Genomic DNA, 19,815 nt, shown 5'->3' on the forward strand with positions numbered 1-19,815 from the left:
AGAACGGTTCCTCTCCGAGCAGCTTAACGGAGCTCCCCAGAGGCCGCTGCGAGAACAGCAGCTGTTTTACACAACCCCACCGAGTCATGAGGATGACAGAAGGCGCTCTCAAAATGTTTTCAAGCCTGTTCAAACCAAAGGAACGAGGCAAGTCACCTAGAGAGGTACCGGGCTTCCCTTTTGTAACGGGATGCAGGCGGCTTCTGGACAGAAACCTGACCTCCTCCTGCGTCCCAGGCTGATTTGAGCCCTCCCTCGCACACCTCCTCAAGCAGAGCACACCAATTTCTGCACAGCTACGACTATTTGCTGCCTGGGTCTCCATTTCGCAGTGCCAGTAAGCAGCAGACGTCACGACACAATGTCACTCCGATGGAGTGTTCAGTTGGGTTTGAGAGAAGAAATTGCTTCAACCCCAAACCGTTGCTGCAGCGTTCTGCTGAACTGCAGCAGCCCAGAGGAGTCTCAGCCATCCCTGTGCTACCCCCAGACAGCGCCAAGGAGCAGAGCAGTGCCATAGGAAATCCTACAGCAAGCTCCAGCCTCGCAGTTCTAGCACATGGCACGTCTGAGCTCATTTCCTACCTCAAGTATCCTCTCCTGAACAACTCAGAATTTGGCGTTTCTCCCAAAGCACCGTGTCACTTCATAGCCCAGCAGATCGTGTCCAGAAGGAAGCCGAGGAGGAAAGCTGAAGGCCTACGGGAGAAGACCCCAGCTCCGTCCCACACGACTGCGAGTCTGTGAAAAGCTCAACTCCAGCTGCTGACAACAGCCCAGGGCACGGGAGAAAATCCTCCCGAGCCACAGCACCCTTCCACACCCCGTGCCAGAAGTCACTCGCTGCAGTCTGCTGCCGTGACACCCGCAGCACCGAGCACCGCAGTGCGAAGAAAGAGGGCCTAAAAAGGAAGAGATGCTCTTCGCAATAGGAAAGCCTGAAAATAGAGAGTGCATGTGCATCCCACCTCTCGCAGGCAGACTGTCAAGGCAGAAGGAAATTACAGAACCTTTTGTACTAACTGTGGCAAAACCGCTTCCTCAGAAAGAGGAGAGAAAAACGCTTTGCACAGCAAGATAAAGCCACAAGCTCCAATCATGCACACGGCTGCCATCCTCCCCCCCTCAGCCAGCACCTGCGCCCGTATCTCACTTAACCACCCTACGATAGCAAATCTCCAGAGCTCTGCAAAACAGCTGATCGGTAGCTGAACAAGGGGGGGAAGTAAACACGTACTGGCTAGCGGAGAAAGTCCCAGCGTTGATAACTGCGGGCATGGAAGGAGTGGCAAAGTCCTGGAGGTCGCGGCGAGGAACATTTTGTTAACGCACAGGGCAGTCTGGAAGCGAGGGCTCTATTCCCAGCTTCCAACAGCAGACAAGCGGCTGCGTGTGGGGATCTCTGCTCCTTTCACAGGCACCTTGCAAGGTGAAATCAGCGTTTCCAAGACGCTTGCAGATAGCTGGGGAAAGACTGCCCCACAGCTGGCCTACTCACTGCAGGAGTGATCAGCTCCGTGCTCCGCAGTCAGAACCAAGGCAGTGCTACCTCCGTCCTGGGAAGGAGGAGTTGCCCCACTTCGCCAGCCTTTTCCCCAAAAGGCCCAAGTGCAACAAAAAACTGATCAGCTCTAAAGCACCGGGGTTAAGCGTTCCCACCACTGCCCGTCTGCTTTAATAAGGAAAGGAAGAGTGCGCTTCCCAGAAATAAAAAACTCAGAAATCGAGTTTAACAAATTCTTTCCCTTCCTCTCCAGCGTGCCCTCTGCCCTCGGCAGTGCTCTTGGGCACCAGAACTGAAACAAAAGCAGGCGAGAACACACTGGAAAAGGACAATGGAAGTTGGAATCCAATTGAGAATTTCCTGCAAACGGCCCAGTTATAAATTGTTGACCAGCAAAGATCAAACAGCAAGTTAACACAGATTGAGTGCGCTAAATAAACGGCTTGTTAAGCAAACGGATGCTCTTATCCCGCCGAATTCTTTCACCTCTGCAGATAGGCGAGCACTATTTGCTGCCGTACAGTAATATTTACAGGTTGCTAAGAGTTCCTCGAGGTCTGGAGCTTTTCCATCCTACAGCAGAGAGCTGCGTTGTTCGTGCTAGCGAGCTCTTCTGTGGGAGCACCCTCGCCTTCTCACAGCGTGTGGCACTCAGCCCGCGAGTGTTATATAAGGACTTGGCCCACAACTGCAAGCCAGGAAAAAAAAACCCTAGTGCTGAGCCAGGGCTGGAGCAGAAAGCCAGAGGCCATCTGCCTCCAAACAAGGCCAAGGAAATTCCAGCTCTGCACCAAAGTGGAATCAATCGAAGCTGAGAAGCGAAAGGGGAAAAAGCCTTCCTAGAAAGTTGCAGCTGGACAGAGGGAGGCTTAACGCTTTCTCTCTTCTCCCCCATCTTACACGCGTTTCAGTTCGGCAGCCCTCTCTCGGCCCAGAGACAGCCCGGGAGGCCTGCGGTCGTACCTGGGTGGCTTTGTCGTTCATGCACGAAGCCGAAGCTCCTTCGGCATCCCGCGGCCACTGTCCCAGCAGGTAGGAGCCCACGATGGTGTCCAGCGAGGAGGTGCGCCGCACGCGGGGCTGCCGGGGCCGGCACGTCTTCTCCCCAGCAGCGGCACAGGGAACGCTGGCTAGACAAGGACCAAGAGAACAGATGAAGACTTCCAAAGCCAAGACCCAGCGAAAGCCGCCCCGATTAACGAGCCCATAGCAAGCACAAAGACCACCAGAAGGGAATTAGCACGTACAGCCCGGGGAAGTCCATTTATGTTTTGGAAACCAAAGCCCCCATGCTTCCAACGTACCCACCGAGGTCCCGCTCTCACAACAATGAGAGCTTCGGTGCCGAGGCCGTGCCGCTGCCCAGCGCAGACGGTTTTGCTGCTCCAAGGCAGCTATCAGAACAAGGAGCAGCAAAAACAGCACTTCAGCAGCGGGCCACACAAGGGCTGGTGGCCTGGCTGCCCTCCTCCTCACTCCTCTGCTCCACTGCAGAGCGCTCATCTCTTATCGCCACCAGATTGCTCCTTAAGAACAAGAGATTTCATTGCAGCCCTGAAGTGGCTGCTCGAGACCCTCGATCAGAGCTTCCAGACTAAGTCGAGGTTGCTGCTACACAACTGAGCAAAACACTTGACACGGCCACCTTGCTTTTACACGAGCACCCTAGAAAACCACTCCGCCCTCTGCAGAGCCACATTTCTCACCAGCGGGAGCACGACGCTTGGTTGGAGAAGCCAGGCTCTCCCCACGGTACGACCCAGCAGGGAAAGGGAGGCTGTGTGCCTCAGTTTCCCCCAAGGAAGCAGGCCGGTGCTTCCAGCCTGAAGGAGGCCAAGGGAACGTCGGCAGTTCTGGATCTCCAGCCGGACCGTGCGAGGGCTTGGTGTCGCCAGGAGGAGCGTGCGCTCAGCACCAACCGGGAAGGCAGAGCACAGACACCTACCCAGCAGCTCTGCGCTGCCCAGCTTCCACGGGATGATCCACGAGATGACCATTCAGACTTCCATAGCTAGAAACGCTATGAACAAAGCTGCTTCCTAAATAAAACTAGGCTAGGCAACGACGCGATCCCATCGCGAGCCAACAGCGCAGAGCACGGAGAGCCGGGCGGCTCCGCGAGCTGAGGCCGTGGCAACGCGCAGCACAGCTCGCTGCTCCTTCCCTGTCTCCTCCATCACATCCCGCTCAGCCCCAAAGTGGATGCGACCGCCGCGAGGCCTGCAGACAGCGCAGCTGCCCTCTCCTGCAGGCCTGTCACCAGCCCTGCGGTTGCAAGGAGGTGCGATCGCCGCTGCCTAAAAGGCGGCAAGAAAGAGAGGCAAGTTGAAGCCAGCAGAAAGGTCTGTTTGCATTTCAGTTTGATTACACATGCAAATTGCCGCGCACATTAAAAGCAGCCCTATGGCCTCCTGGCAAGATATTAAGGCCGTGAGCAGCTCTGCTCCAGGTGCATTCCGTACAGACATTGTTCTCTCCTTCCTCCCCAAAAATCGGGGCACGGCAGGCAGGCAGCGAGTTACCCACACTAAAAGCAGCCTCAGAGCTGCTGGGCGCCGCGCTGGGCTTGCCAAACCCCTCTGTATACAAAGGTGTTTCAGCACTCGCTGCCTGGCACCCTGTGGGCTCACAGCTGAGACGTTCGGCCTGTTAAATCCATCCTTTTATCAGCTGGCATACCGTTTGAGAGCGGAATTCGAGGTGTAGGTGAGAAAAGAGTAGGAACAAAGGCACCTGGGAGGGCAGGAGCATTAGTGCTTGCACCGCAGCCACACCTCGTAAGGTCCACACCGGATTAAAGGCTCATTGTGCTGGGTCCAGCTGGCATTTCACATCACGCTCCCTGCTTCCAACAGGCAACAGCCTAAGACAGCTACCCCTAACTAATTTAGAAACTCGTTAGGATCTGCAGCTTCCTCTTTGGGGCCTCCGTGCCCCCACAGACTCCATTACTCGCATCTCCGTTACGTACGGCTTCAGCCGGCCCTTCCCCTCCCGCCGCTCTCCCCGACGAGGTTTCTGGCAGAAGAACTCAACGCTGCCGCCACCGGGGAGCCGCCAGGCCGAGCTGTGCCAGCGCACGGCACCCCAGCCCCACCAGCAGCTGCTCCTCACCCCGCACGGCTCCCCAAAGGGACCCCCACGGCTCCCCAAAGGGACACTCACAGCTCCCCAAAGGGACCCGGGTGACCGGGGGCACCTCCCTTGCCCAAACGGGGCACGGCCGCCGTACCCAGCTCGAAGGGGGGGAGAGAGCAGAGGGGATGCCACCCCGGTGAGGACTGCACCCACCCCACGGGACGCTCCAAGCACGCCCAGAGCTACCCACACGCAGAGAGCCGGGGCCGCCGTGTCACGGCAGGGTGGAGCGTCCTGTTTACAGCCCCGCGCTATTATCGTCCCCCCGCACCGAGCCTGCACAGCTGCCACCTGGCCGCGAGCGCTGGACCGGGGCCAGGGCAGCCACCCAGCTGAGAAGCGCCGGGCCGGGGCGCTTTTACTTTCCGCGTGACAGCGGAGCCGCCGAAGATAAGGGAACCGTCGCTGTATCTCCGGGAGCCACTCGGCTGCCTCCCGAGCGCTGCAGGAGGCTTCGGTGCAGCCCGAAGTCAGCCAGGCCACTGCAGCGGGGGCGTTCAGAAGCAGGGAGGTTGCAAGTTTGTTCGCGGGACTGGCGGCGTGGATTTGCAGGGTCCCTACTCTTTCCCAACCGCGTCAACGTCGGGGAGCTCAGAGCTTCCTAAACAGGCTCCTAAGCCAGCCAATCTCTGTATCTAAAAAGATAACAACAGGCTTCAGTCAACTCGTAAAAAAAAAAGACTGAAATTACTTTCAATTTACCACCCCGAAACTTCCAGAGTCTCTGTTCAATGAGCAGCACTTAAAGCTGAATCTACAAATGATGGCAAGCAAAAATAATGTTCCCACTACTGCTTTCTCTGTAGAGTTGTAAAATTTTCTTCCTTCCTTCCTTCCCCCCGCAGATTTCACCCTGGGGAAACTGACCCTTTGGTATCAGAGAGCTGTTTAGGAGCTCAGGGACGTGCTGTTCAGAGCCGGGTGTTTTTTTGGAATGTGTCCACGCAAAATCTATCTTAAAGTGATGAAGCATGAAAAATAATAGTCCCTGTTTAAATCTAATCAGCTTTAAAGTTAACCACGGAGCAACGGGCTGTCCTGACCGCCAGGCAAGGGGCTCCTCTCGCATTCTGCGATACCAAAAGATACCAAATGGTTTTGGGTGCACTTTTCACGTTATTAGCTCAAATAGGAGCTGTACGTGAGCTTTCAAGAGTATTTGTCAGGAAGCGTTTAGCCGAGATGGAACCCAAGCAACCCGGTCAATAATTAACTCATGCAAATATCTTCCCCCTATTGTACCAGGAATTACAGCCAATTATTTGGGTTCTGTATCAGCTTCCCTCGCAGTGCTCTTCGCAGAGCTAGGTGACACTGGTGACACTCCCAACCTGGGGGACAGGAGGACAGCGCGGATGCCCGAGCTGCATTTCTCACGGGGCTGCCAAACCACAGCAGCACCCCGTGCCGCAGGAACATCTTTCAACCAAAGCTCACCCCGAAGCGGGCTGCTGGCTGCGGCTCCGTGTCCCCCACTGCACCCCGGTCCCGCTTCCATCCTTCTCTTCTTATTTTAAAGCCTAACCGGACAAAAGACGCGTGCAGGACTTCCAAGTGACATTAACAACAAACCGTACGAGGGGAGGAATCGCAGCTCCTCTAACCTCACCCCGAACCATGGCGTTTGGTCGGAGGGATCACAGAGGCCATCTCCGGGGACCCAAAATATTTCAGCTGGGCATTTCCAGAACAGTCCCTGGTAGTGGAAGTGCTGCTGAAACGAAGACCAAAAGTGAAGCCTCAACGCTGGAACCCTCCGAGATCTCATTTCAATTCCTCTGCAGTTTCATCACGGTGAATCAAGCTACCTGACAGGTTGTTGCCCAACAGGCCTCAACTCCCAGCAGCAAGCAAGCTGCAGAAACGCAGCCTCAGATTTTTCTTTTCTTTCCCCTGACCGAGCAGATAAAAGGGATTTGTGTCCCTACTGCAGCACTGCGAAAACGCAACAGCCACCTGTTTCTGAAGACTCCTGATCTTTTAACGCAGCAAAGGCTAAAAACCTGCACAGGAAAAAAGAAGGCTTTTCCCAGCGTTGTTCCTTTTACTGCACGCTTCGTTTTCAAAAGAAATGTGGAGATTTCAGGAACCTTGCCCGCTCCGGCCAGTCACTTCCCCACGGCACACCAAGGGCTGCTCCTGCACGCTCCTCCTGAGAACACCTCCACCTATCGCGCCCCCTGAAACCAGCAGGGGATTACGCAAGGAGTCACCCTTTCTGTTCTGAGAATCCCCCAAAGCCTCCAAGGAGGCGATCGGGCAGTTTCAGTCGTTCTTCCTGCCGTTTAAAATCTTGGGCTTAGGACAGCGCCGAGACCTGCAGGCCGAGCTGGAACCCAGCAGCGCTGGGCAGGAATTGACGGCAGGGTCACACCTAGCTACCGCGACAGGAAGCGAGCTCAAGAAAGCGAGACCCAGAGCTGGAGAAGTGCTGAGATGGAAGCTCACAGCAGCTAGAGAGAAAGAGGATATCCCCTCCACCGAGACGCCTCCCAGCAGGTCTTCTTCAGGGGAGGAGACACGAGTAGATCTCGAGCTTCAGCCAGAAACGGAGTAAGGGACCCAGAGGAGACGGCAAGCAGCCGAAGGGTGCAAAACCCAAGGCTGTAAATCCGCGCTGAGGGGGCTCCAGAAGCACCCACCAGGAACCCGGGGGGCACGCGGAGCTGACCCCCGGCACAACGGGCACGCTGACTCCAAGCACAGCCCGCAGATTTTGTAGGAAAAGCCTCACTTCACCCTCAAAGCAGGAGAATTACGCTCAGAAGTCAGCCGGAGAGAAGAGCGCAGGAAGAGAACCACCTGCAGTTGATGCGCGTGGCTGCAGGAAAAGAGCAACCCGAATGTTAAAGGGTTTCAAGAGGAGAACGAACCCAGAATTTACAGGCAGATTAAAAGCTAACGATGAACGCAACCCTCAGCTGCTCCTAGAAAAAATTCCCACAGCCACAGCAGGATGAACCGCACCGCTCAGCGCAACTCCTGGCATCGTCTCTTCACCCCAAGTCCCTGGGAAGGCAGCGTTTCACATCTCCGCCTCTGGCCGTACGTTCAAATTAGAACCCCTTTAAGAAGATTTACAACTGAAGGGAAATTCACACCCACACCAGGACGGGATTTCAGGGCTCTTTGCTCATTTCAGTAATCGCGGGTACAGAAACGCCAAACCCTCAGAGCGCTGAAATCCATCGCACCTTCCGGTGAAGGGACAGAAGCTGTGGTTAAACCACGCTGCCCCCCACGACTCTTGCTCAAACAGCTCAAGACAGCCGAAAAAAAAAAGTACCTGCTGTTCCCGAAGCACAGCCTTCTAAGAAAACCCACACCGCCTTCCTCTGCTTCGGCGCTTCTCCCGCGTGGACGGGCGCTGGGCAAGCAGGAGGACGCCGCAGTTGGTGGCTCCAGCCCCGGAGCCCAGTGACGAAATTCCAGGCTCTGAAGAAATTCCCGGCTCTGAAGAAATTCCAGGCTCTGCAGTCCTCGCTCCCCGGCCGCGAGCTGCCCCAGGAGCGCGGCCGGACAGGGCTGCCCGAAGGACGGAGCGTCTGCAGATCTCATCGGAGGAAATTCACGTGGGACACCAGCGGTTCAAGCTGGTGGGGTTGGTTTTTTTTTTTTGGTGGTTTTGGGTTTTTTTGGACACCGTTAAACAGCAACTCCCTCGACCACCGCTCAAGGCCTGAAACCGGAGCTGAGCACTCGGTTAATGGAGGAAAAGCTGAACTTTTCCCCTTTATCTTAATTCTTTCGAAGTTTGTTTTTCAAATGATAAAACAATCTGAAGAATTTCAACATCCTCAAAGTCTTTGGTTGAAGTGCACATTTCCTAAATCCAGCCTGATGCAAGACCCCGCTGCAGCGGGACCTTCCAGCCAAACCATCCCTTTCCCACTGATACAGGTGGGGAGCGCTTCTGGACCGACTTCCACGCTCTGAACTTCACGGAAGAACCAGAAGAAAACGCAGATGTGCTGGCAGCCTCGCACGAACAATAAGGGTGGTTCGGAAACAAGCAAAAACCAGGTTAAACTTTAGATTTTTAGGACTCATTCACTCTGATCTGGAAGCGCAGAGATGACCAAGGAGTTACCCCCAACACCCGTATCACCTCTATCAGGGGAGCGAAGCCTCAGCTCTAAAGACAGAGCCATGGGTTGGGTTTGGGTTTTTTTTTCCTCCTTTTTTGTTACACCTACTTAAATCAATTCCTGATAAGCATCTAGGAATCAAGATCCCGGCAGAAGGCAGGGCTCTCGCTCAGCTCAAGGTGAGAAACCTTTGCTTCCCAAGCCCTTGGAAGTCTTCCAGCCTGAAGCAAAGCAAACAGAGCAAGACATCCTTGATATTTCGACAGTTACGGACGAGCCGGAAAACAAGGAAAAAAGCAGCTCGTCCTTTCCACGCACACAGCTCCACGAATCACATCAGCGCTGCACGACAAGCCCTGATCCCCCACTCTTTCACACTCATCCTTCATGACTAATTCCAGTTAAGCCACCTGCCTGCAGGGCCCAGCGTGCAGCTCCTGGAACAATTCTGCCTCAGGAGCAGTCACAGCACCTGGTGTCCCCGAGCACCACCTTCCTCGTGCCGGCTCTAGCCGAGGGAGCAGAATAGCGAAGTCGGCATTAGCTCGCTGTTAGAGCTCACCCGAGCAGCCGGAGCACAGCAGCAGCACGCACTTAACGGTTGTCCAGAGCGGCCTCAGGCTCCAGCACGCCGGGAACTGTGCAAACGCAGTATATCTCGTTCCTAAACGCTTTCAGACCGAGAACGACGGCAAAAACGATGAGGAAATGAGGCAGGGGAAGAGAAGCAGCTTGTCCAGAGCCATGCGGCAGGTTGCAGGCAAGCACGGAGATGATTATCTCCCATTGTTTTCAAAGGCTGGATGAACCACACGACCTGCCTTGATATTTGCCTCCTTACCTCTGCCGTCACCCCGAATTATCAGGTGGCTCGAATGAGAGCACAAGAATAATTTTTAACGCAGAATGGCCTAATAGGAATTCCAAGAGGGAATGTTTTTACGGGTTCAGCGCTATTTTGCTGTCGGTGTCTCCTGTCCAGCCGCGGATCACACTAAATCAGTCCCCTCGAGCTGCACGAGCGATGGGGAAGTGCCACCATCAGCCTGGTGGAGTCAATGCGGCTGGAAAGCCTTGCCATTTACCCGCTATTTCAACACCGAGTTTTGCACAGGGAGAGCTGGCTGCGCTTTGGGGCTCAACAAATTCTCTCGCAGCTCGTTTCTCCCTTCGCGCTGTGTGGCCAGGCAGCGAAACGTTCTCCCCACCCGGCCCAGACCCGGTTCTGCCCCACACACGTCGGTGCCCGGCTTCTTTCAGTTCCCACCCGCAAATGTTGCGAACTCTGCTGCGGCCCGCGCAAATCTGACAGATAAACCCCAGCCGAAGGAGTCACAAACAGAACCTATGGAGGGGAACCGACCCGAGAGCTTCCGAGTTCCTCGGGAGCCTTCCGCTGTACGAGGGACGGGTCGGACTTACCGCCCGGTGCCGTCCCTTCCCCCTGACAAATCCGCCTTTCGATGTCATCCCCAGCACCTTAAAGCAGGGAGAAACTCGTCTCACCCACGGACTGTCAACACAAGGCAAGATTAGTTACAGACGTGTCCTTTGTTTCCCCTTTCCCACACCCGTATCCAGAGGCTAACGAACTGGGAGCAGCAGGTTTAGGCTGAAGGGATGATCCCTATCAGCTGAGGGCTGCAAGGCCCTGAATGGGCTCCAATTACCGCGCCAGAAACTCGTTCTACATTAAACAAAGCCACCTGCAACCTTCCGACTCCAAACCTGAGCCCCGCATTGTGCTCAGCCGTGTTTTTTACACAAAGAGGGATTTCATTTCCTAGGACAGAAGCTGGATTCTTCGGGGCTCGTGCAGCAGCAGGACATCTCCAAGGTTTTCCCGACCCTCGACCAGTCCCTACACGACCACTTTTTCCCCCGTTACAGCTCCCCGCTTGTGCTTAACCCTTCGTTTCCATCAGCCTGCTTACCCACAGCAAAACCCTAAAGGCAGAAGCAGACTGACTTAGTCGTGATGAATCCCAAAATCTGAAAAAGCCAAGCTTGGGAAGCAGCTGCTTGCATGGCAGCACAGCTTTCCCACGCCATACTCTGCATACCCACTGGAGGGTTTTTGCTTTTTATTTATTTTTTAAGAGTTAATACAGAGTGAGCTGAGATACTCCTCCTGTTTACTCTCTAAATTTTCAGTTTTAAGTGTATCGATGTTACAAATCTGGGAGTTCCTTGCTCATTTGCTTGGGTCCCCCCGAAAACCTACATGTGTTAAGAAGCATAAAAGAAAACCCAAGAGCAGACACCACAAACACCTGGACCACTATTCTGGTAGCAAAAGCCTTCGTACTCATCCCCCGGGGTACAGAAACACCATCACACACCGATTCCTAAAGCAACCACCAGCACTGGAGATATTCAACGAATAAGGTCAGGAGGCGGGAAAGGAGACCCCCACAGCAAAGGAAAGAAGGGGAGAGAGAGATCGAACAGCTCCGCTGTATCACTACCACGTAGGCAGCAACCCCGCAGCGCTTTCAAGTGGTAAACAGACGTTTTTATTCCTAGAGAAACATTTCCATTTTGCTAAACATACACTTGGACGGCATTGCCTATGAATAGCGTCCCACTCATCTGCCTCTATAATACACACCAGGCACGGGTTCCATCCAGACACCAAATAAAGCTATTTGGCACTCCGCTCGCTCAGTCTCTCGAGCAGGATCCACGCAGCTAAAACAACTGGACATCTCAGAAACGGGCGAGTCGAGCAGGCAAGCGACAACATCGCAAGCAGATGAGTCAGCCCAGCTAACAGTAACTTCCTGAAAAGCTACAAGGCACCGCAGAATTCGGGGGTTCGAGGGGCGGTGGGCGAAGCCTGGCGAATTTCTGGCGGATTCTGGTGAAGCGAGGCTGTCCGTAAGGCTCTGGTGTCACGGGGGGCAGCGTGGAACTCACAGCGCTCGTCAAAGCCACTCCTGAAGGATGGGGAATTGCAAATCTGGATCTCGCTGTTGTTGTTGTCCACTCCACCACTGGTACAGTGGGCTTGGAAGAGATGAGAAGCCCTACACGTGTAGGGCTTGGAAGAGAGAGAGGCAATTACCTTGAAATCCCCAAGAAGTGAATTCCAACGCTACACAGAAAAGTAGTTGGTTGGTAGCTTCTTGCCCAGCTCTTCATCCTGGCTTACTCCCTCCTTTTAAAAAAGCATTGGGAACAAGTCTGCTGAACTAGTAACACCAGACGTGACTTTGCTTTTTCACTATGTCCCATTTTGTTCCTCTCCCTGCACGAGCCAAGTTAGCCAGCTACAATTACTTGCTTACGTTCTCAAAACACCACGTCCACGCATTAAAACGTGAACTGCAATTTAAATAATGCTATTTCTCTAGTGCTGCGCTGGAAAAAAATAAGCATAAAGACTTTTCTGGTAGTCTTACTTGAGAAAATCAGGTTTCAGGCCTGCGGTGCGCGAGGAGGAGGACTGGGGTCTGGGGTTACAGCCCAGCAGCAGAGTCCCGCGCGAAGGCAGGGCGCTCAGGGAGGCTGAAGTCCGGCTGGAAGCGTGGAAATTCTCCGAGCAGCAGGTGCTTCGGTGCGGGCTTCGGAGGAAACAAGCGAGACCACAAACGGCACGAGCACTGCGATTAAGTGATTTCGACTGCGGGGTCCCCGCAAAGCTCACCCCACGCCGAGAGCACAGCGCCCCGCCGGCGGCACAGCGCCTGCACAGCCCTGCCCGCCCCAGCAGCTGCCTCTGAGCCTCCTAACCCCAGACAAGCGGATGCAGCAGGGATGGCTCTGGCTGGACCTGAAGAAACACACACGTTACCTGCCTCGCCACCTAAAGCCACGTCGCCTTTAAGAGAAGGGATTAAAACACATCGACACCAACATCACGCAGCGGCTTCATCACCAGGCATCCCCGTGTCTTCATTTCTAAGCAGCAAGTCAAGTCCTTTCAAACTACTCGCAGCCCTACTTCCTGGCACCCCCCTGCTCGAGCTCTTCCTTTCAACAGAAGCCCTTTGAGAGACTCAACAGCTGCTCCTCGTCTCAATGGGATCCTCTATTATCAGAGCAGCTGCAGGATCAGCCCCTGGATCGCCCAGCACCTCTCCCTCTAAAGGCACCGAGACCCCCAGAAAGCAGGCAGCTCTGGAGCGGTTCAGAAAGCCCACAGAGCCCAACGGGGACGATAGGATAAAGCAGCAGATTTCCATGCTGAGCTCCCAAAAGGTAGGAGCAGGAGTGCATTATGAGTCACTACAGCACCAGTTTTCAGTTACACCCCGCCGGTTTGCTGCCACGGCTCCCACACACGCAGGGAGCAAATTGAAGCTTCTGATGAGTTGCTGAGGCAGAGAGCAATGGAAATTCAAACACTTCCAAGGCTGCACATGAAACGACTACGATCAAGAGGAAAGATTCAAGCTCCTGCAGCCGGAGCAGCGAGGCACGGAGCCAGGAAGAAATGAAGACCAGCAATTCTGGTTCATGTCAGCGGAGCTGCAGCCTCTCTGCCCTCAGAAAGCCGCATGGTGCTTGGGAGCGGGCACAGCACAGAGCTCCGACGGCTGAGGGACGACAGGCAGCCCAGCTCTCCTTTTTGTGAGGTCTGCTTTCTTTTCTGGAAGATCTGAAACTACTGAGTAATTGCCCAATTAACTGCAACTTCACCTTCGTTTCAGCGTGCTGCTGAGAGGGAAGGAGAAACTAGCCCTCAAAATGTATTTCATTAACTCGTTTCAAGTGTAAATTGAGCTAAAAAGCTTTTAATAGCTTCTCTGATCAATACCAACTCTGCCAGTGGCAGGGACGACTAAGTCTGGAGTAATGAGACGTGCACCACCTGCAGAAGGGCCATTAATTCATGCCTCGGGATGGGCTGCAGCACTCACTCGTCCCAGGCAGATGAAGGAGCTGCTGCATTCAGCAAGAGAACTGCACCCCAGGCAGACACCCCCGAGATGGGCTGGCCCAAACCCTGACAAACATTTCTTGCCGTTTAAGAACTCCAATTAAGCTTACCATTAACCCAAAGGAGTGTTTCGCTGCCACTTGGACACTCCTTGCTATAACTCACAGCCAAGCGAGAACCCGGCGCCCGGGAGCAGCTCCACAAGCAGCTCATGCATGCACACATAAAAGAAAAGCCACGGGCTGTTGCCGGATCACCCCAAAGTTGTATTTAAATGAGCCCAAACGAAGCGGTCAGGACACAATCCCTGCCCCGCAGTTCGGGATGGATCGCCGTTAGCGCAAACCCAACCACCGCCTCTTTACCGAGCCGTGCCGTGCAAAACAAAGGGCTGGCTTCTGGGGAAACCGCCTCCTCCGGGGAGGCGAGGAGGCGCTGGCACGGCGGCGGGCGGGGAGCGAGGCGCCCTGCCCCGGGGAGGCCGCCGAGACGGACCCGCTCCGGCCCCACGCGTGGGCCCCGGGTCCCGCAGCGCGGCTTTGTCCCGGCCGCTCCTCCCCCAGGCACCCGGGGCTCGCTTTCCCCTCCGGCCTCGCTTGTTCCCGGCCTCCCCCCTCGCCCCCTTCCCTCTGCTTCGCCCCCTTCCCCTGCGCCTCCCCCGTCCCCCTCCCCTGCCTCGCCCCCTCCCCCTGTTTCTTCCCCCCGACCCCCCCCGGCGCTCCGGGGCCGCTGGGACTCCTGCCACCCCCCTCCCCCCCGGCCCCCCAGGACCCCCCGCAGGCCCCCCAGCCCCGCTCCGGGCCCGTCTCAGCCCCCAGGAGCCGGCCGGTTGCGAAGCCCCGCTGCCGTTACCGCCTCCCCCCCCCCCACCCCCCGTTCTGGTAACGGAGCCGCCCGGCTCCTGCCGCCGTTACCTGCCCGGCCGCCGTCCCCGCGGCGCTGCTGGAGCTGGAAGGGGACGGTGGCGCGGAGCGGCTGCAGCCCCCCCGGCCCGCCGCGGCTGCAGGAGGTGCCGGCAGCCCCCGCCATGGCTGCGCCGCCCCGCCCCGCCGCACTGAGCCCCGCGGCCCGCTGCCGCCGTTTATCAGCGCTCGGGGGCGGGGCCTGCGGTTGGAGCGCGGCGCTCATTGGGTGGTTGTAAGAGCGAGCGGCTCCGCCCCCTCCGGGGTAGCCAGTGAGAGCGCGCTGCGAGCCGCTCGCCGCACGCGCTGCGACCATAGCCAATCGCAGACGCCGCTAGCCTTGACGAACGTCATCCCTCCCGCTAGAGCCAATCAAAGAGGAAAGAGAGCCTCAATCCCCGCCTCCTCCCCGTCCTCCCACACAACCAATCACAAGAAGAGCGCACCCGCCCAAAGCCCGCCCTCCCGAGGACGGCCAATCGCACGCCGACCCGAGCGACCCGCCCCTTCCCCGCGACAACCAATGAGAGCGAGCCGGCGGTGTTTGTGTTCCGCAGCCCGGCGGGGCCGGCGGCCAATGGGCGGCGGGTCACGTGGGCGGGGGCAGGCGCGGTTTCTCTTTCACCTTCGGGGGCCGCGGGGCACGACGGGAAGGGGCCAAGGGGGGCCAAGGGGGGCCAAGGGGGGCCAAGGGGGGCCAAGGGGGGCCAAGGGGGGCCAAGGGGGGCCAAGGGGGGCCAAGGGGGGCCAAGGGGGGCCAAGGGGGGCCAAGGGGGGCAGCCCAAAGGCCCCTGGTGCTCAGCCTGCCACCCCCCAGCCCCGCTCCCTTCTCCCTGAGAGGGATAAGGATGTTTTTCCTAACCCCCCGGGGGTGTTTTTATTCCTTATTTTCTTTCTTTTTTTTTTTTTTAACCTGAGCTCACCGAATGCCCCCTCGGGTGGCTACAACCAGCTACAACCGCCCCCCCGGGGAAGGAAATTGTGGTTGAAGTGCTCCTGCCCAGCGGGCTCCCCACCTTCCGTACCCCTCGGACAGCTGGAACTCAGGGCACCTCGCCGCGGCCCCTCCCGGGCTGAACTCGGAGCTTATAAATACAAGTAAATCACATATAGATATATATACACACACAAGTAAATCATATATATATATAGCTGGAGGAAGCAGAACAGAAATCGAGCTGTCTGAGTTGTTTTGGCGCTGCTACAGGCTGGGGGGTGCGGTTTCCTGGGGCCGGGGCCGTGCAGCCCCGCTGCCCGCGTCCCGCACGGGACTCGGCTCCCAGGATCTGACCCTCGCTGCCGTCAGCTCCGGCAGGCCTCACGGCTGGCCGGGTTAAAGAGGGACCGCTCAGGATTCGGGGCGGGGAAGCACCGGCATTTGTCAGTGCTCAGGCTTTGAGCAGCTACCTGCACTCATCTCCGCTGCCCCATGCGGGGGCAGATGCAGAGGAAAAGGTCCTTCCACCTGCCTGGGGCTCCCAGCAGCCAGTTATTCGCCACCCCCTGCCCTCCTGCTCCTCAGGGATCACTGCTGAGCACACCTCCAACTCAAACCTTGCAATTAGACCGTTTGGTTTCCTGGAAAGCCTTCACCGCACGCAATTCCCCGCCCGTCCCTTGTTCCAGTCCCCTAAAACGTGTTCCCGATCGAACGATTCCTCAAAGAAAAGCCAGGACGACCCACCCTGCCTTCCAGCCACGCCTCCGCTAAACCCCCAGGCAGACGCTACCTGCCCTAGGCCCAGGCCCCTGCTCTACCTCCAGCTGTGGGGGTTTAGGGAGAGGAAGCAGCGGTCCCAGAGAGCAGGGTGGAGCAGATCGCTCTGGTGCAGGGGCCTGGGAAGCTGTGGCCCAGCCAGATAAGAGAAGGGAGGAAGGCATGAGATGGCAAAGCAGCCCGGGCCTCGTGCCAGTCCCTCTGGAGAGGAGAAGCTGTGCCAGCAGCAGGCAGTCGGTCTCCCCTAGCGGCTATCGCAGCGGAGCAGCTCTCCCCATCTTCTTCCTGTATCTCCCTGCTCACGAGGCTGGCTGGTTCCACCTGCGCGTGATCGGGGCAGGAGGTGGGAAACGAGGCAGGGCAACCCCCTGGGTTCTAGGGAAACCCAGCGGGGGGAGAGGCAGAGCACGTTGCAATGCTTCAGCTGCCCAAGGGAGACAGAACGTACGTCCTGATGGAACCGGGGGGGAGGCAGAAGCCACAGCTCTGCTGTCAGATCTGGGCAAACGAGCAAAATGGCACCCATCGGACTCAAGATCCTTATCTCTTCCAGCAAGGAGCGCTGCAAGATCTCTGATAACGTGGAAAATCAAGAACCCCCTCACACGGGGACCTCTGTTCAGGTCTGTCTTAGGGTTAGTGGAACATTCCAGAATAGCAGCAGCATTATAGGCATTTCTGAGAGCTGACGGCACTCCCCAGAAACCAACTCAAGTATTTCTCTGTTCTCCCCATCTCTCAACCTAAAATTAAGTTTTAAACAACGCAAGGCTCCTCAGCTCTCCCAACAGCTCTTCCTGTTCCAACTCCCGATGCAGGAACGAGGTAAAAGCACACCCGGCATCTCTGTAAGACCTTGCTGCCACTCCGCAGGCAGACGTCTCTCCACAAGGACACTCTGCCTGGAAACCTTTCCCTCCCAACGAACGCAGCAGCTATTAGCAAAAGGGAAATTATACGCAATAAAGAGAAACGGAGAGGCGTCTACCAACGTACAGGTGTTCAAAAGAACACAAATGCAGAGAAAAAGTCCTATAAATGCCAAGGATAGATTCTTTTTTCACTGTCAGGCTGGTAGCTCGGCTTTTTTTTCCCCTAGGATCCCTTCAGAGGCAGTCCTTCCAACCCAGAAATTCAAATTCACCTTTCAGTTTCTTTGCCACACTTTTTAAGGTGCCGCAATTTGAACCCAACACCTGCAGCTGGAAGAAACTAGCAGCATTCACTCCTCCGTGCTGTTTGGTTTCAGCGTAAAGGAGGTCACGCAGCTGTGCCTCTGATTGTTCTGACCGTATCTCGCGCTATAAATACCACAAGGAAAACTGAAAAAATTCAAGTCCTTCAGCACAACGGAGCTAAGCGCCGTTCCGTCTCAACTCCAAGTCTTGCTTTCACCGAATGCTTCCCTCCAGGTTTAAAACCCCACGTTTTGCTTTATTTCGTAGGAAGAGGCGAGAAATCACCGGCTGTTGCCCATCAGTTGGGCTGCAGCCACGCTAGCTCGGATGAGCTGCACGTTATCAGCCAGCCAAGTTCGTTTCAGCTGCGCTGAGCCTCTCTGGGTCTGTCCTCAGCCACCGCAGCACAAGCGTTAGAAAATTCAAGTTCCTACAGGCTACGCTCGAGCCTACGCAGCGCAGTCATCTCCCCGTAATTAAGGTTCCTCGATGATGTGCAGCATAGAGGTAACACAATCTTTTACAACTGCTCAAAGGCTGCAGGTCAAGGCTCCAACTCCTTATCACACTGTCTCTGCTCGTTCCCGTTGCTCCTGCCGCAGCAGTTTCTGTAACCTCCTCTCCTTGATCGGGACAGCTGCCCTACCACGCCACCGGTTAACTATTCCCAGGTTCCAGAGCCCCAGAAAGCCAGCCGTTTGTTTCGTCACGCTCAGCAAACACCACAAAGCTTCAGAGTTATCTCCTGGCGATGGAGCGGCCTAGCCAGCGTGCTCCAGAAAGCTGCCTTGTGACGCTACGCTGCTGTCTGGTTCTGCACGCGGGAGAATATTTTTGTGTAACGGGCCTGGCCTCCCCTTCCCCCCCCCCAAGCACACCCTACGCCACGGCTGCCTGCCGTTCTTCAGCCTTCTGTCGGCGTCACTCGAGGAAACAACAAGCAAAGAAGAAACGTGGAAGGCTGAGCAGATGTCACCGCAGCCCTGCCATCCTGGTGCAGCGCTCGAGTCCTGAATGACATTACATTTCTGGCCATTCGCTACAGGTAGGAGGTAGGCAGAGCTCGGATTTTGGATTTAAAGTCCCGATCAGCTGAGCACGAATGTGGAAGATCAAAGGGTCATTCAGCACTCAAGCTTGGCCTTCCCTCACTGTCCTTAAACAAAATTCCCCTCACTCTAAACTGTGTAGTAAAACGCCCGCCTGTCTGCCTCCCACTCCGTCCCCAGAAAAGGGGGCTGCACTGCACTGCTCGACAGTTTCTGCACTCAAATGTTTGGAGATGAAAAGCTCTACGGAGTAAGAGAAATAAAACTGCTGTTTATCAACAGAGACTAACAGATTATTCACCAGACCAGCCAGTCTATTTCACAGTCTGGTCATGCTCGCAGTGAAAAAACAGTGGGAGTTTTGGGAACGTAGCACAAGCCCTGCTAAGAGTAAGGAGACGTTATGAAATGGATCGTTTTCACTAAGTCATGGAAAGGCAGGAAGCCTCTCCTAATAGCATGAATCATCACTAAACCAGAAAGGAAGAATACACTTGAAAGGAATCGCTGATGTCCAGCACTGCCAACATCCAAACAGGGCATGGAAGTGAGACCGAGGAGGCTAAGGAGAGCGAGGCGGGCGAGTACTGACAAATCGGAACGGAACGGGCACGGCACGCACAGCCCCTGAACAGCCCTCGTTTAAACAAACACCGCCGGCAGCGCTGCCTCCTGCAGGGAGAGCTGTAACAAAGCGTGTCTCGTACCTTCAGCATCCTCTGCCGCTGCTCGCGTTCCTTCCACCCGCTACGCCAGGCATCTCATCATCTCGCTGCTGCGACCCCGATGCTTGTCCTGCCGGAAAACAGACACAGCAGGGATGACATTTATTATCTTGGTTGGGATCCTTTTATCACACTCTCGCAGAAGCTAAGGGACAGGATTTCCGATGTGCTTGTACACCGCCGGTAGCGTTGGAGGCACTCAGAGCAACCCCCAGCTTTGTGCCAAGCCGTGCACCCATGCAGGAGCTGGCGTTACCACCAGGACTCGTGATCTCTGCCGGCAGATCCCACTTACCTCATCCTAAAAGATGACCTTTTCTCTCCTCCCATTCCCAACCATGCAGATTCGGGAATTATCCAACATCAGAGATTTAATTTCCTAGGTTAACATGGGCTGCATTAGATGTAAAAAGTTAACCACGAAGGAATGACAGCTTGCTCAGGGGAATGCGTGTTAAGGATGTGTTAAAGGACAGCAGGAGAAGCTGTGTGTTCTCGGGACAGGCAAGCCCGTGGTTCCTTAGCTGGCATAACAAATTGTCAGCAATTAGAGCTCTGCTTCACCCACCAGCTACTGTCTGGCAAAGCACAGCCGCTCGGTCACACAGCATTACCTTTATTTCCTGAGA

At 55.8% G+C, this 19,815-nt stretch overlaps 1 protein-coding gene across 9 annotated transcripts in view; it reads right to left on the bottom strand.

Moving 5' to 3' along the window:
• The window catches only part of FAM117A (family with sequence similarity 117 member A), a 31,537-nt gene that overhangs the window by 5,323 nt on the left and 6,399 nt on the right, over positions 1-19,815 (bottom strand). For 4 of the 9 annotated variants that reach the window (XM_083809327.1, XM_083809326.1, XM_083809325.1 and 1 more), the window contains 2 exons: positions 19,169-19,256; positions 2,468-2,634 (listed from right to left, as the gene is read on the bottom strand). In XM_083809327.1, the coding sequence (XP_083665453.1) occupies positions 2,468-2,488 (21 nt within the window). In that variant the 5' untranslated portion in view covers positions 2,489-2,634; positions 19,169-19,256. Of the gene's footprint in view, positions 1-2,467; positions 2,635-14,529; positions 14,827-19,168; positions 19,257-19,815 lie in introns of those variants that run through there. The other 5 variants (XM_083809323.1, XM_083809322.1, XM_083809321.1 and 2 more) reach the window with 2 other exon arrangements.

Source organism: Anser anser, assembly GCF_964211835.1.
Source record: "Anser anser genome assembly, chromosome: 23".
In the NCBI taxonomy this organism is placed as follows: domain Eukaryota; kingdom Metazoa; phylum Chordata; class Aves; order Anseriformes; family Anatidae; genus Anser; species Anser anser.